This window comes from Octopus bimaculoides, chromosome Z (genome assembly GCF_046866305.1).
Source record: "Octopus bimaculoides isolate indiv1 chromosome Z, ASM4686630v1, whole genome shotgun sequence".
Taxonomy (NCBI): domain Eukaryota; kingdom Metazoa; phylum Mollusca; class Cephalopoda; order Octopoda; family Octopodidae; genus Octopus; species Octopus bimaculoides.
In genome coordinates this window covers 20,324,873-20,338,700 of record NC_142944.1, presented here as the reverse complement: position 1 = coordinate 20,338,700, position 13,828 = coordinate 20,324,873, and the positions used below count along the sequence as shown (strand labels likewise).

The window sequence follows — 13,828 nt, the reverse complement described above, 5'->3', positions numbered from 1 at the left end:
TGTTGAGAAGGTAGGGTGGTGACAGACAACCGAAACTGGAAGCATATCTGAGAGAATTTAGATTAGAGAAAACTGCACTGACACCAGTTGCAATGGAACAATCTGATAAGAAACTTTCAACCCAAGAAAAGAATGAACAATGGAATTCACAGGTTGATGACTTTGCCAAGAGGTCTACAGAGTAGATATAGTTGAAAGGGTTTTTTTTTTGTAACCCTAAAACTGAGTAAATTTATAATTATAAGACATTCTTCATTTTTTATTTTATTGAAAGCATTTTTCAAGGAGTTTTATCTTTTTGATTCTACATGTGGAAGTTTATCTCAGATTCCTTTGATTTTTATATTTAGCTTCAAGCCAAATTGCGCATAGAGTACTTATAATTTATAGAGACAACATTCGTGTCTCTCCTTCAAATTTTGTTATTTTCATTTCCAGGTCTTTCACTTTTAGAAAAACACTTAACTTCATTTAGAAAGTCATAGAAGTTAGAACGCAAAACAATCTAGATATACACATGCTTTTAAGGAGTGTAGAGTATGTAAATCAGGAAAAGTCTTTGTAAATAAAATTGGATAGTTGGAAATTGTCTAGAAGCTTTGTGGGACACCCTGCCTCTGTAATTTGATGGCTAAACCTTGTTACACAATGTCATGTTGATTCTGCTTGAGGCTAAGTGTTTATATTACAACTATCCCTTTACACCATAATATGTAGGTCATTCTATTGTTTGAACAATTGAAACACTCATATGCTGAAGCATTTTTTATTCACCATTATCTCATACAGAGTAAAACTTGAAAGTTTCTGGGAGCTGACTGAAAGAGGTCAACTGAAAAAAAAGTTCATACTTTTCTGAATTACCACCAGATTTTTAAGCTATATACTCTGTTTCAATGGCAGTCAGTACTGGTCAACAAAGGCAGCAGAAGATATTCTTTTGTAAAAAGGGGATCTTCATGACAGCATGAGTACAAAATAGTTTTAACCTGTTAACATTTAATCTGGCTATATCAAGCCCAAATATTCTACCCATTTTATGTTAAAACTGACCACATGCAAACTCTCACACCTACCCTACAATGTCATTCTTAAAATAAACAACCACATCATCAAAATCTCAAATCTCAAAACTATAAGATAATGCATGATTAATTCAAATCAATGTAAATAGATAAGCATTACATTTGACAGAGTAATCTGAATATCAAAGGATTAAAGTTTTAGCAGCTTTGGGTACTGTTTGGAGTATGTTTATAGAAAGTTGACAAGTTTATAGGAGCTGACAAGAATTTTGGACTGTTGAAAGCTAACGAATTTTCTTATATTTATAATTAGAGTGGTTGCTAAAAAGGTTGATATATTAGTTAAAAGTTATATATTTATGCATACAATATCTCTTAGGGAGATTGGTATGTTTGTAACATCAATGCAAAATTTCCTCAATAATCAACTTTTTGGGGAATGTATTAATTTTTCCTACACACTATTTAATTTCAGGAAGTACCCATTCATCCATGTATTAGAATTATTTATAGTTACTAATAAACATAAAAATCTCCTTTGGTTATGAATGACTATGAGATTACACCTAGAAAGTTCTCCTTCAAGGCACAAGTCTGGGCAAGGTTGTGTTATGGAAGACCAGTAGTCACCCATGCATACCAGCTTCCCCTCTCCACACCATTGATGTTATCCAAGGGAAAGGCAAAGGCTGATACAGCTTGGCACCAGCGACGTCGCAACTCATTTCTACATCTGAGTTAACTGGAGCAATGTAAAATAAAGTGTCTTGCTCAAGAACACAACACACAATCCAGTCTGGGAACTGAACTCACTACTTCATGATTGTGAGTCCAATGCTGTAATCATTGAGCCATGCACGTTCATATAATTACTAATAGTACCATAGTTTCACAATAAATATTTATTCACTTAATTGTTTATACATGTTTATCAATTCACTAATTAGAATAAATAATACATTTTTCTCTTTTTTTTCTGTTGGTAATTAAAGTAATTGTCTTTTAGTTCTATCTAGCATATCCTAGAAAATTGTTGTCATATCAGAAGGATAAGTGTATAGAATGGTGGATAATTTTACACCTCAGAGCAAATAAACCCACTATAAATTATTACAATGAACTTTAATTTGTACACAGGAAGGGTTTTTTTTTCTGTTATTAGTACCACTGTCATAGACCTAAAGTAACATTTCTACATAACCCAGAAGTAGATGCCTGCATGAATAGCATTTCACAAAAGTCATGTTTTTAACGGTCTGAACAAAACATCATCATCATCATCATCTTTGTTTAACATCCGCTTTCCACGCTGGCATGGGTTGGACGGTTTGACATGGAGCTAGCTGGCAGAGAGCTGTCCAGACTCCAACTGTCTTTTGTGAGATGGTTTCTATAGTTGGATGCTCTTCCTAACACCAACCACTTAACAAAGCATGCCAGGTGTGCCTTTTATGTGCCACCAGCATGGATGCATTTATGCAGCACTGGCACAGGTGTGTTAATGCAGCTCTGTCGCAGGTGCTTTACAAGTGGCACTGGCACCTGAAAAGACAAACCTATGTGTGGAAGAATGCGATTTTACTTAGTTTGACACGTCTCATCAAGTACAGCAAATTGTTTCATCTCCCGGTCCCTTGTCATTTCCTCAGTGAGGCCCAGTATCACTAATAAAAAATTTGGCATACAATGATATTTCCCATTTTTATCTAAACTGTGTCACTAATTCTCCTGAAATTATTTTAACCATTTTGATACCAACCTACCTTAGACTGCCCCTGGTTCTATCACACAAACTTCTTGTTTAATGTGATCTAATTAAAATCTTCCATTGAAATTTCAAATAAATTTATGTTCCAAACACCAACTTGATAATGACAAAATTATTTTGCTAAATTCTTCATTACTTTCAAAATTAATTAAAATAGAGACAGTATTTTTCAACAGAAATATGTCATATGATCTAGCTTCTGGATCTTTCCATCATGTTTGTTTTAACCATTTCGATACCAACTTGCCTGACACCATCCATGTTTCTATGAAACACATTCCCTATTTTGAAGAGATCTAAATATTAAAACCTTCCTTCAAAAATGTTTTGCTAATTTATGTTTCAAACACTTGCTTAATTACAACAAAGTTATTTGATTAAATTCATTATTTTCAAAATTAATTGAAACAAAGAAGCCGTAGTTCAACAGAAATGTGGTTACAAAATGTTTAACTCTATCAACCTAGGAATCTATAACAGGGATATCAGTATCTACTGACGGTAAAATTTAAACACGTAATACCAATGGTTTTCTTAAGGTTGAAGCTAACAATAGTTTGTAATTTAGGTACCAACTCAGCATTTTTGAGGGGATGTGGTGAGGTGACTACTTCAACCCCAGTACTTGACTGGTGCTTTATTTTACTGACCCTAGAGTTATGAAAGGCAAAATTGATTTCAGGAAGATTTGAACTCAGAATGTAAAGAGACAGAACAAATAACCCCAAGGAATTTTTCCAATGCTTCTATGATTCTGCCGCTCCATAATCCATAAACCTTTGCATCATATTTAGCAATAGTTTGACTGAATAAAAAAAAATTATCAGAATTTTAAAAGGTAATCCATATTTGTTTATGTGAAAGAAAAGAAAAATACTTATAAAAAAAAAATGGAAAAAAATTGATATTGTTCTTGAAAATAGAAAGGCTATATCGATATATTTATACGTAAGAAAAATAAACCCAATAATTGAATCTGGTTTTCTTACAAAATAATTGGCACTTCATTGGTTATGATGACAAGGGTTCCAATTCAAAGGAATAGCCTGCTTGTGAAATTAAGTGACTGAGAACTGTAAAAACTGAGTGGCAGAACTTTGCAAAGTGGCTGAGCACTGCAAAGATACACATACTCTTGATGTAATTCTCACGGAGAATCAATGTCACACAGAATGGGACAAAGCTGGTCCTTTTTGCATTGCAGGTGCAACTCAGTTTTGTCAGCTGAGTGGACTGGAGCAATGTGAAATAAAATGTCTTGTTGAAGGACACAACGCACTACCAGGAACTGAAGTTCTGACCTTATGACCATAAACCAAATACCCTAACCACTAAGCTATGCACCTTCCCCCTTGCAAAATAGAAACTAATAAAATTCACAAACATAAATTTCACTGTAGCTAAATTTAATCGAAGAAAATAAAATAATAAGCACCTCTTTGGTTATTGACATCATCAAGGGATGGAAACCAGAATCGAAAGCACTTGGGCATTGTTTGCACAGCTGTCTTGTTGAATTAAGAGCTTCACATTTTATTTTCCTGTAAAATAAAACAAGATTTCTTAGAGTTATGCATTCTTTGTCCAATATAGTAAGAAAGAAGCATTGTCTGTCTTCCTATGTCTTTATGAATAACTCATTGTATAAAATTATGCCATGTGTATATCATCATCGTCATCGTCATCCTCGTTTAATGTCCACTTTCCATGCTGGCATGGGTTGGATGGTTTGACTGAGGGCTGGCAAGCCAGAAGGCTGTACCAGGCTCCAATCTGATCTGGCAAGGTTTCTACAACTGGATACCCTTCCTAATGCCAACCACAGGAACTAGTCAGGTGGCACTGGCAATGACCACACTTGAATGGTGCTTTTTACATGTCACCACCATAGGTGCCAGTCAGGCGGTAATGGCATTGGCTATGACAATGACATCACTTGACTCAACAAGTCTTATATATATATATATATATATATATATATATATATATATAGAGAGAGAGAGAGAGAGAGAGAGATACATACATATACATACACATATATGTACATATACTTATATATATATATATATATATATATATATACACACACATACACCCACACACACATACACACACATATATATACACATATACATACATATATATGTATGTATATATATATATATATATATATATATATATATATATATATATATATATACACACACACATATATATACATATACATATATACATACACCCACACACACATATGCCAAGTGAAATCATAGTCGTGACTAAAGCCAGTGTCACCTAACTGGCACTCAGCACATGAAAAGCACCCACTACACTCTTGAAGTGGTTGGCATTAGGAAGGAACCCCCCACCCCAGCTGTAGAAGCCATGCCAAATCAGCTTGAAACCTGGTGCAGCTCCCCAGCTTACCATTTTTCAGCCAAACTGTTCAACTCATGCCAGCATGAGGACGATGATGATACATATAAAAACATAATTCAAATAAGAAGACAAAGCAAGAATTTAGCACATCTTTAATGACCAGTTACAATTGTTTCTCTGTTTTTTAATGTCCTTGCATTAAAGTTTTTAATGTCCTTCCAGGAAAAAGATTATGTAATGTTTATGGATTTAAATACTAGCATGGTACTTCATGAAACTAGCATCAGAGTACACTCTTACATTGTGCACAACGTAAGAGCAGACGTTCCTAACACCAACCACTTTACAGAGTGTACTGGATGCTCTTTATGTTGCACCAGCACTGGCAGTGTCATCAAGTAACTTGCAAGGGAAGACCCCACCCTCAACGGATGAAGGGAGTGAGCAGTATTGGGAAAGGTGGATTTGTGCTAGGGGATGATAAGTTAGAATATGAGGAGGGACAAAAATAGGTGTCTTATATTAAAGGAGATACATGGCTACTTCAGTAAGAGAACGAGAAGGGCGAGAGAGGAGAAAAAAAAGAAAGAGAGAGGTGAAGATGTGGTGGTGGTGGTGGTGGTGGTGGATGTAGGCTCATGTTACAAGAAGATAGGAAACCCTATAAAGGGTCACTGATGCTACCCTTCCTCCACTAATGAAGCAAAAGAATAAAATACATGTCTTTATCCCTATAAAAGAATTAGGATTAGTAGAGGAAAACAGAATAAACTAATCTGCTTTTAATCTATTAATAATTATTAATCCATTTTAAAATGATCCCCCTCCTCTTTATCATTATCATCATCACCACTGCTGCTGCTACCACCACCACCACCATTGCTGTCACCACCACCACTACCATCATCATCATCATCATCATCATCATCATCATTGTCGTTTTAATATCCACTTTTCCATGCATGCAATGAGTCAGACAAAGTTTATTGAGGTGGATTTTCTATGGTTGGATGCCATTCCTGTCACTTACCCTCACTTGTTTTCGAGCAAGGTAATATTTCCTTATGGAAATATGCTTTTGTAGAATATCAGAAATGAATGACATTCATTTACAACAATCACATGATGTCAAGACTAGAAGACACAAACATACCCATACACATATATGTATGTACATACATACATATGCATGTGCATCCATACATACATACACACATACGATGGGCTTCTTTCAGTAGTTTCCATGTACCAAATCCACTCTTGAAGCTTTGGTCAACTTGAGATTATGACAAAAGACACCTGTCCAATATGTCAAACAGTGTGACTGAACTATGTTGGCAGTTGGTAAGCAAACTTAATTGCACGTTCACAACTCAACCTACGAAAAATAAACAAGAATAAATAGGGAGTGGAGAAGATAAAGTTTTCTCTGATTTCATTTCCATTTCCTTTTCATCATCATCATCATCCTCATCATCAACTTTTGGTTTCATTTTCCATGCTGGCATGGGTTGCATGGTTTGACTGGAACTGGCAAGCTGGAGAGCTGCAGTAAGTTCCAGTCTGATCTGGCCTGGTTTCTACAGCTGGATGCCCTTCCTAATGCCAACCACTTTATAGTGTGTGCTGAGTGCTAGAGGTGGCAAGCTAGAGAGTTGCACCAGGTTCCAGTCTGATCTGGCCTGGTTTCTACAGCTGGATGCCCTTCCTAATGCCAACCACTTTATAGTGTGTGCTGAGTGCTAGAGGTGGCAAGCTAGAGAGTTGCACCAGGTTCCAGTCTGATTTGGCCTGGGTTTCTACAGCTGGATGTCCTTCCTAATGCCAACCACTTTATAGTGTGTGCTGAGTGCTAGAGGTGGCAAGCTAGAGAGTTGCACCAGGTTCCAGTCTGATTTGGCCTGGGTTTCTACAGCTGGATGCCCTTCCTAATGCCAACCACTTTATAGTGTGTGCTGAGTGCTAGAGGTGGCAAGCTAGAGAGCTGCACCAGGTTCCAGTCTGATTTGGCCTGGGTTTCTACAGCTGGATACCCTTCCTAATGCCAACCACTTTATAGTGTGTGCTGAGTGCTAGAGGTGGCAAGCTAGAGAGTTGCACCAGGTTCCAGTCTGATTTGGCCTGGTTTCTACAGCTGGATGCCCTTCCTAATGCCAACCACTTTATAGTGTGTGCTGAGTGCTAGAGGTGGCAAGCTAGAGAGTTGCACCAGGTTCCAGTCTGATTTGGCCTGGGTTTCTACAGCTGGATGCCCTTCCTAATGCCAACCACTTTATAGTGTGTGCTGAGTGCTAGAGGTGGCAAGCTAGAGAGTTGCACCAGGTTCCAGTCTGATTTGGCCTGGGTTTCTACAGCTGGATGCCCTTCCTAATGCCAACCATTCTATTGTGTGTGCCGGGTGTTTTTAATGTGACATCATATGGCACTGGCACAAGTGTTTTTTACTTGGCACCTGCTCTGGACTTTTGCAGACCAATGCTCTTTACGAGGGAGAGCAGCTTTAACATTCTTGTCGAAACACAAAAAAGAAAGAAAGAAAGAAGGAAGGAAAGAAAGGAAGAAAGAAAGAAAGAAAGAAAGAAAGAAAGAAAGAAAGAAAGAAAGAAAGAAAGAAACAAACAAACAAACAAACAAACAAAGAAAGGAAGAAACGAAGAAAGAAAGCATTTATTATTACCAGTCTTCTTGATTTAACTTTTGTTGCAGTTCATCAATTCCAGCTGGTGGTAGTGAGACAGAGTTTTCTGGGGCTTGAGTGAGATCTGAAGAACTTCTGAGAGCTTGATTGTTTTCATTGTCTAAAATGTGCCTGCAAACATAAACCGCCATTGCATTTATTTCAGCATTTATTTATATCAGTATTTCAGTATTTGGTAAACATAATAACTTGTTAGAGTTGACTACTTTTATACACAACTGCCAACTATTTGTTATTTAACTAACCACAACTATCTTTCATTAAGTTATGAACTGTAAGTCTGACATAAAAAAAGCCTTTTTGTCTTTGGGTAGCCTATTTTTTTTCTCCTTTCCCTATATTGCTTCATTTTACTAAACTATTTGGAAAGCTAGCAGATTATCTTGAAATGCTACATGTAAAATATTCTAGCTTCCTTTTCACAAGAAATGAACATATTATTTGGTTCACACCTTGAGATTGAACCTGTGCACCAGCTAACACAAGCTTCTAAGAGATTAGGAGAGGTTTCACAGTTTATAACCAATTGAAATGGATACTGAATTCTGACAGTGTTATTCTGTCTTTAATTCATATATACCCCTGGTTGCATTTTCACAGCACAAAACCTGCTCCTACTTGTTTGGACATGATCTCGCCAGGAAGCATCTGACTGAGCATACGAAATGTTCATTAGGTAGTCGACACCTGTAGCTAACAGTTTTGCACACTGTCCTTCTTTTCCACATTGTGAAAGTATACTATAATGTTTAATCTAAAAACAGTGAAGGTTTTTATGGGCATATACGGGTTAAATAGGTATTTTAAGCTTTTTTTTAACATTGAAATACACTGTATTTGTTTCAATTAATTTTGAAAATAGAGAAGAATTGATGAAAATAACATTGCAATTGTTAAGCTTATAGGCACAAGAGTGACTGAGTGGTAAGGAGCTTGCTTCCCAATCATATGGTTCTGAGTTCAGACTCACTGCTTGGCACCTGGGCCAAGTGTCTTCTACTATAGCTTCAGACCGACAAAAGCCTTGTGAGTGAATTTGGTAGATTGAAACTAAAAGAAGCCTGTCATATATATGTGTGTGTGTGTGTGTGTGTGTGTATTTGTGTGTCTGTGTCTGTCCCCCTATCATCACTCGACAACCAATGTCAGTGTGTTTAGGTCTCTGTGACTTAGCGATTTGGCAAAAGAGCCCGATAGAATAAGCACTAGGCTTACAAAGAATAAGTCCAGGAGGTTGATTTGTTCAACTAAAGGTGGTGCTCCAGCATGGTTGCAGTCAAAATGACTGAAACAAGGAAAAAAGTAAAAGCGTACAAGAATGTAGTGTTTGGACCATAAGTTAACATGAAATTTTAACAAGGCTTTAATTTAGATCACTTTAAAACATAAAGCTTTTATCATAGAGCTATTTATGGTCTCAGGTGGGTTTGTAAATTTTTTTTTTTGGCCATAATAGCACAGTTTTCAAGTATTGCATTTAATTACTTACGTCTTTGGTTTTATCTTCGGAGTTAAGCTTGGTGTTGGCTTACAAGTTTTCTCTAAATTAAGAGGATTTGAATTCACAGGAAGAACTAGAAATGATTGAATAATAAATAGATAAATAAATAAATGAATGAATATGATATATCTCTAGTGAATAGACTATTTGTATTAAAAAATTTTGAAGAGAAACCTTTAAGTGGTTTTAGACTGAATGTGTGTGTGTGCGTATGTAAGTGTATGTGTGTATGCATGTGTGTCTGTATGTGTCTGTATGTGTGTCTGTATGCTTGCATGTGTGTATGCATGTGTGTGTGTGTAAGTGTATGTGTGTATGCATGTGTATGTATGTATGTGCATGTTTGTATGCATGTGTGTGTAGTGTGCGTATGCATGAGTATTTTGTAAATGTAGTGATAAGTTTTCACTGTATATATTTGGCTATAGAAAATAGCCTAATACTGGAGGATATAAATCCATGACAGAAAAATGGGTAATTAGTACACAGGAGTGGCTGTGTGGTAAGTAGCTTGTTTACGAACTGCATTGTTCCTGGTTCAGTCTCACTGCGTGACACCTTGGGCAAGTGTCTTCTACTATAACCTCGGTCCGACCAAAACCTTGTGAGTGGATTTCGTAGACAGAAACTGAAAGAAGCCCATCGTATATATGTATATATACATGTATGTGTGTGTGTGTGTGTGTGTATGTTTGTGTGTCTGTGTTTGTCCCCACTAACATCGCTTGACAACCGATGCTGGTGTGTTTACATCCCCGTAACTTAGCGGTTCATCAAAAGATACCGATTAAATATCTATATATTTAATTTCACACATGTGCATTTTCTGTTTTTGATTTTTTTGACTACACAGTATAGTAGGGTCAGTTGGGCTCTGTCTGTGAGAAAAACAGTACCATGAGGCAATTCACTCTGCCAGGAATTTGGAAACAACATGCTGCACTTCTTGGTATTCACGCTGGGAACTCCAATACAAACATTTCAGAGTGTTTAGATGTCAATCTGGGCACAGTGCAATCCGTGGACATACCGAGAGTGATAAAAACCAAGCTTCCAGTCAACATCATGGTGTTTGGAGTGATCACTAGTGATGGTAACGTTATGCCTTCATTCAGTTTCTCACACAGCCTCAGACTCAACAGAAAGGCCTACATCAAGTGCCTGGAGGAGGTAATGCTGCTCTGGATGAAGAGGGTGGCTGCTAGAAGACCCTATGTCTGGCAACAGGACTCTGCACCATGCCAAACAAGTAGGAGAACCCAGTCATGGCTGTCAGACAATTTCTGCGACCACATCACTCCTAACATCTGGCCACCTAACACTCCAGACTGCAATCCTCCCTTGATTATTAGGTGTGGGGCCGAGTTGAGCAAGAGATCAACAAAACTCCTTATAACACCAAAGATGAACTGAAGGCAAGGATTATGGCAGTATTCATCCACTTCAACAAGAAGACCGTCCAAAAGAGTTGCAGGAGATTTTGAAGTTGTCTGGAGGCCAGGCTTAAAGGCAATGGCAATTTTATTAAATAAATTTACTCTTTAGTATTTCAAAATATTTTTATGTAATTTTGGTAAATACATCTTTTAAAATGAAATGACAGCGTTATTTTCATTTTAGCCTAATTTAGATGACAGTTTATTCACCACACCCTATATGCACATCATCATCATCATCATCATCATCATCATCATCGTTTCATATGTATACATATTTATATATGCAATATATATATATATACATATAATATATTTACACACATACACACACACACACTTATTCGTTTTCGCTTGTTCAGAGGACAAAAATCACAAACTAAAGAAAGAACATGATGCTGACTAATGGATGAATGATTTAAATAATCAAACATTGTAAATTTGCACTTGTCTGTCTTCTTTAGGAAGGTATCAGGCAATGGTGAAACACTATTTATAATTCTTATGTGCACCTCTCAATGTCTACATAGAAGTAAAAACACAGGCAAAAGCACCTGTGTGAGCTGGTGTTAGAATCTTATTAATTAAATTTGGTCAGTTTGTCATTTAAATATTTATGTTGAGACTGTTATTCTTGCAGTGTTAAATATTTTCAGTTTGTATCATCATCATCATCATCACCGCTGCCACCACCGCTGCCACCGCCGCAACCACTACCACCACCACCACCACCACTACCACCATCTTTTATTATCCGTTTTCCATGCTAGCATGCGTTGGACAGTTTGACTGGTAAGCTGGGGAGCCACACCAGATTCCAATCTGACTTGGCATGGTTTCTATGGCAGGATGCCCTTCCTAACATCAATCACTCCAAGAGTGTAATGGGTGCTTTTTTTATGTGCTACTGGCATGGGTGCCAGTTACGCAACACCAGCACCAGCCACAACTACGATCTCACTTGGCTTGACAGGTCTTCTTAAGCATGGTATATCACCAAAGGTCTCATGCACTTGTCACTGTCTCTGTGAGGCCCAACACTTGAACAGTGCTTTTTACATGTCATCTGCATGTGTACCAGGTATGAGACACTGGCATCGGCTATGACTACAATTTTACTTGGCTTGACAGGTCTTCTCAAGCATGGTATATTACCCAATGTCTGAAGAGTGCCTTTTATATGCCACTGACATGGGTGCCAGTGACATGACACTGGCATCGGCCATGACTACGATTTCATTTGGCTTGATGGGTTTTCTCAAACATGGCATATTGCTCAACGTTTGTGGGTGCTTTTTACATGCCAGTTACACAACACTGGCATCAGCCATAACTATGATTCCACTTGGCTTCACAGGTCTTTGAATATAATGTAATTATGTTTTCATTCCTGTGTACAAGTATTTAAAGTTAAACATTTGGTATAAAATATTTATGCTTAGACTGTAAAACAGATTTTTCATACCTTCTAGTTGAATTTTGTTATAGGATTCAGTTTGCTTTGTTTTATCTCCTTTACGTTTCTTCATTGTTACTCTTTCTTTCACAGGTTTTGTTGTAGAAATTTGAGTAAAATCCTGGTAAAATAAAAAAAGAAAAAGAAAAGAAAAGAAAGAAATCCAAACTGAAAAAATACTACTGAAACATTATCATTTTTATATCATCATCATCATCATCATCAACATCATTGTCCTTATATCCTCTTTTCTAGTTGCCAATCCTCAACTATGTCCAATTATGGTAATATTTCCTCTCTGAGCAGACGTGTTTTCATGGAAGATTGTAAATGAAGGACACTGCTTCCGTAACGGTAACACTCATTTTTGATTACTATTACACAAAATTCAATGTAAGGAGACAGTAACACACACACATGCATGCACACACTCGCATACACACGCACACACACACACACACATACACACACACACAGAGGACAAACTTCTTTTAGTTTTTGTCTATCTAATCCATTCACAAGGCTTTTTTGTCAACTCAGAGCTACTGTACAAGACACCTTCCCAAGGTGCATGCCATGGGACTGAACCTGAAACCATGTGGTTGGCAAGCAGGCCTCTTAACACCTAAACAACACCTGTGCCTTGATATCAATGAATTATCAAGTACAAACAACTCTAATGCTATGGCTACCTCTGGTTATGGGATCTTGTGCTTATACCTTTACTTTACTTTGTACTTTTTTACTTGTTTTCAGTCATTTGACTGCAGCTTTGCTGGAGCACCACCTTTATAATCGAGCAAATTGACCCCAGAGCTTATTCTTTGTAAGCCTAATACTTATTCTATAGGTCTCGTCTGCCGAACCACTAAGTTATGGGGATGTAAACACACCAGCATTGGTTGTCAAGCGATGCTGGGGGATGGGGGGACAGGCACAAACATATACACATACATATATATATATATATATATATATATATATATATATATATATATATATATATGTATATGTATATATATATATATATATATCATCATCATCGTTTAATGTCTGCTTTCCATGCTGGCATGGGTTGGACGATTTGACTGAGGACTGGTGAAACCGGATGGCAACACCAGGCTCCAATTTAATTTGGCAGAGTTTCTACAGCTGGATGCCCTTCCTAACGCCAACCACTCCGAGAGTGTAGTGGGTGCTTTTATGTGTCACCCGCACGAAAACGGCCACGCTCAAAATGGTGTCTTTTATGTGCCACCCGCACAAGAGCCAGTCCAGCGGCACTGGCAACGATCTCACTCGAAAATCTTATGAAGGCCAGTCAGGCGGTACTGGCAACGGCCACGCTCAAAATGGTGCATCCCATGTGCCACCCGCACAAGAGCCAGTCCAGGGGCACTGGCAACGATCTCACTTGGCTTGCCGAGTCTTCTCACGCACAGCACATTTCCAAAGTTCTCGGTCAGTAGTCATCGCCTCGGTGAGGCCCAATATACGAAGGTCTTGCCTCACCACCTCAGCCCAGGTCTTCCTGGGCCTACCTCTTCCACGGGTTCCCTCAACTGTTA

General features: G+C 37.6%; 1 protein-coding gene across 3 annotated transcripts in view; it reads right to left on the bottom strand.

Annotated features, from left to right (window-relative positions):
* Window positions 1-13,828, bottom strand: part of LOC106873141 (TOG array regulator of axonemal microtubules protein 1) — a 111,036-nt gene that overhangs the window by 24,339 nt on the left and 72,869 nt on the right. For all 3 annotated transcript variants that reach the window (XM_089364926.1, XM_089364927.1, XM_089364928.1), the window contains 4 exons: window positions 12,270-12,381; window positions 9,357-9,441; window positions 7,847-7,978; window positions 4,229-4,334 (listed from right to left, as the gene is read on the bottom strand). In XM_089364926.1, coding sequence (XP_089221052.1) covers window positions 4,229-4,334; window positions 7,847-7,978; window positions 9,357-9,441; window positions 12,270-12,381 — 435 coding nt within the window. The remainder of the gene's footprint in view (window positions 1-4,228; window positions 4,335-7,846; window positions 7,979-9,356; window positions 9,442-12,269; window positions 12,382-13,828) is intronic.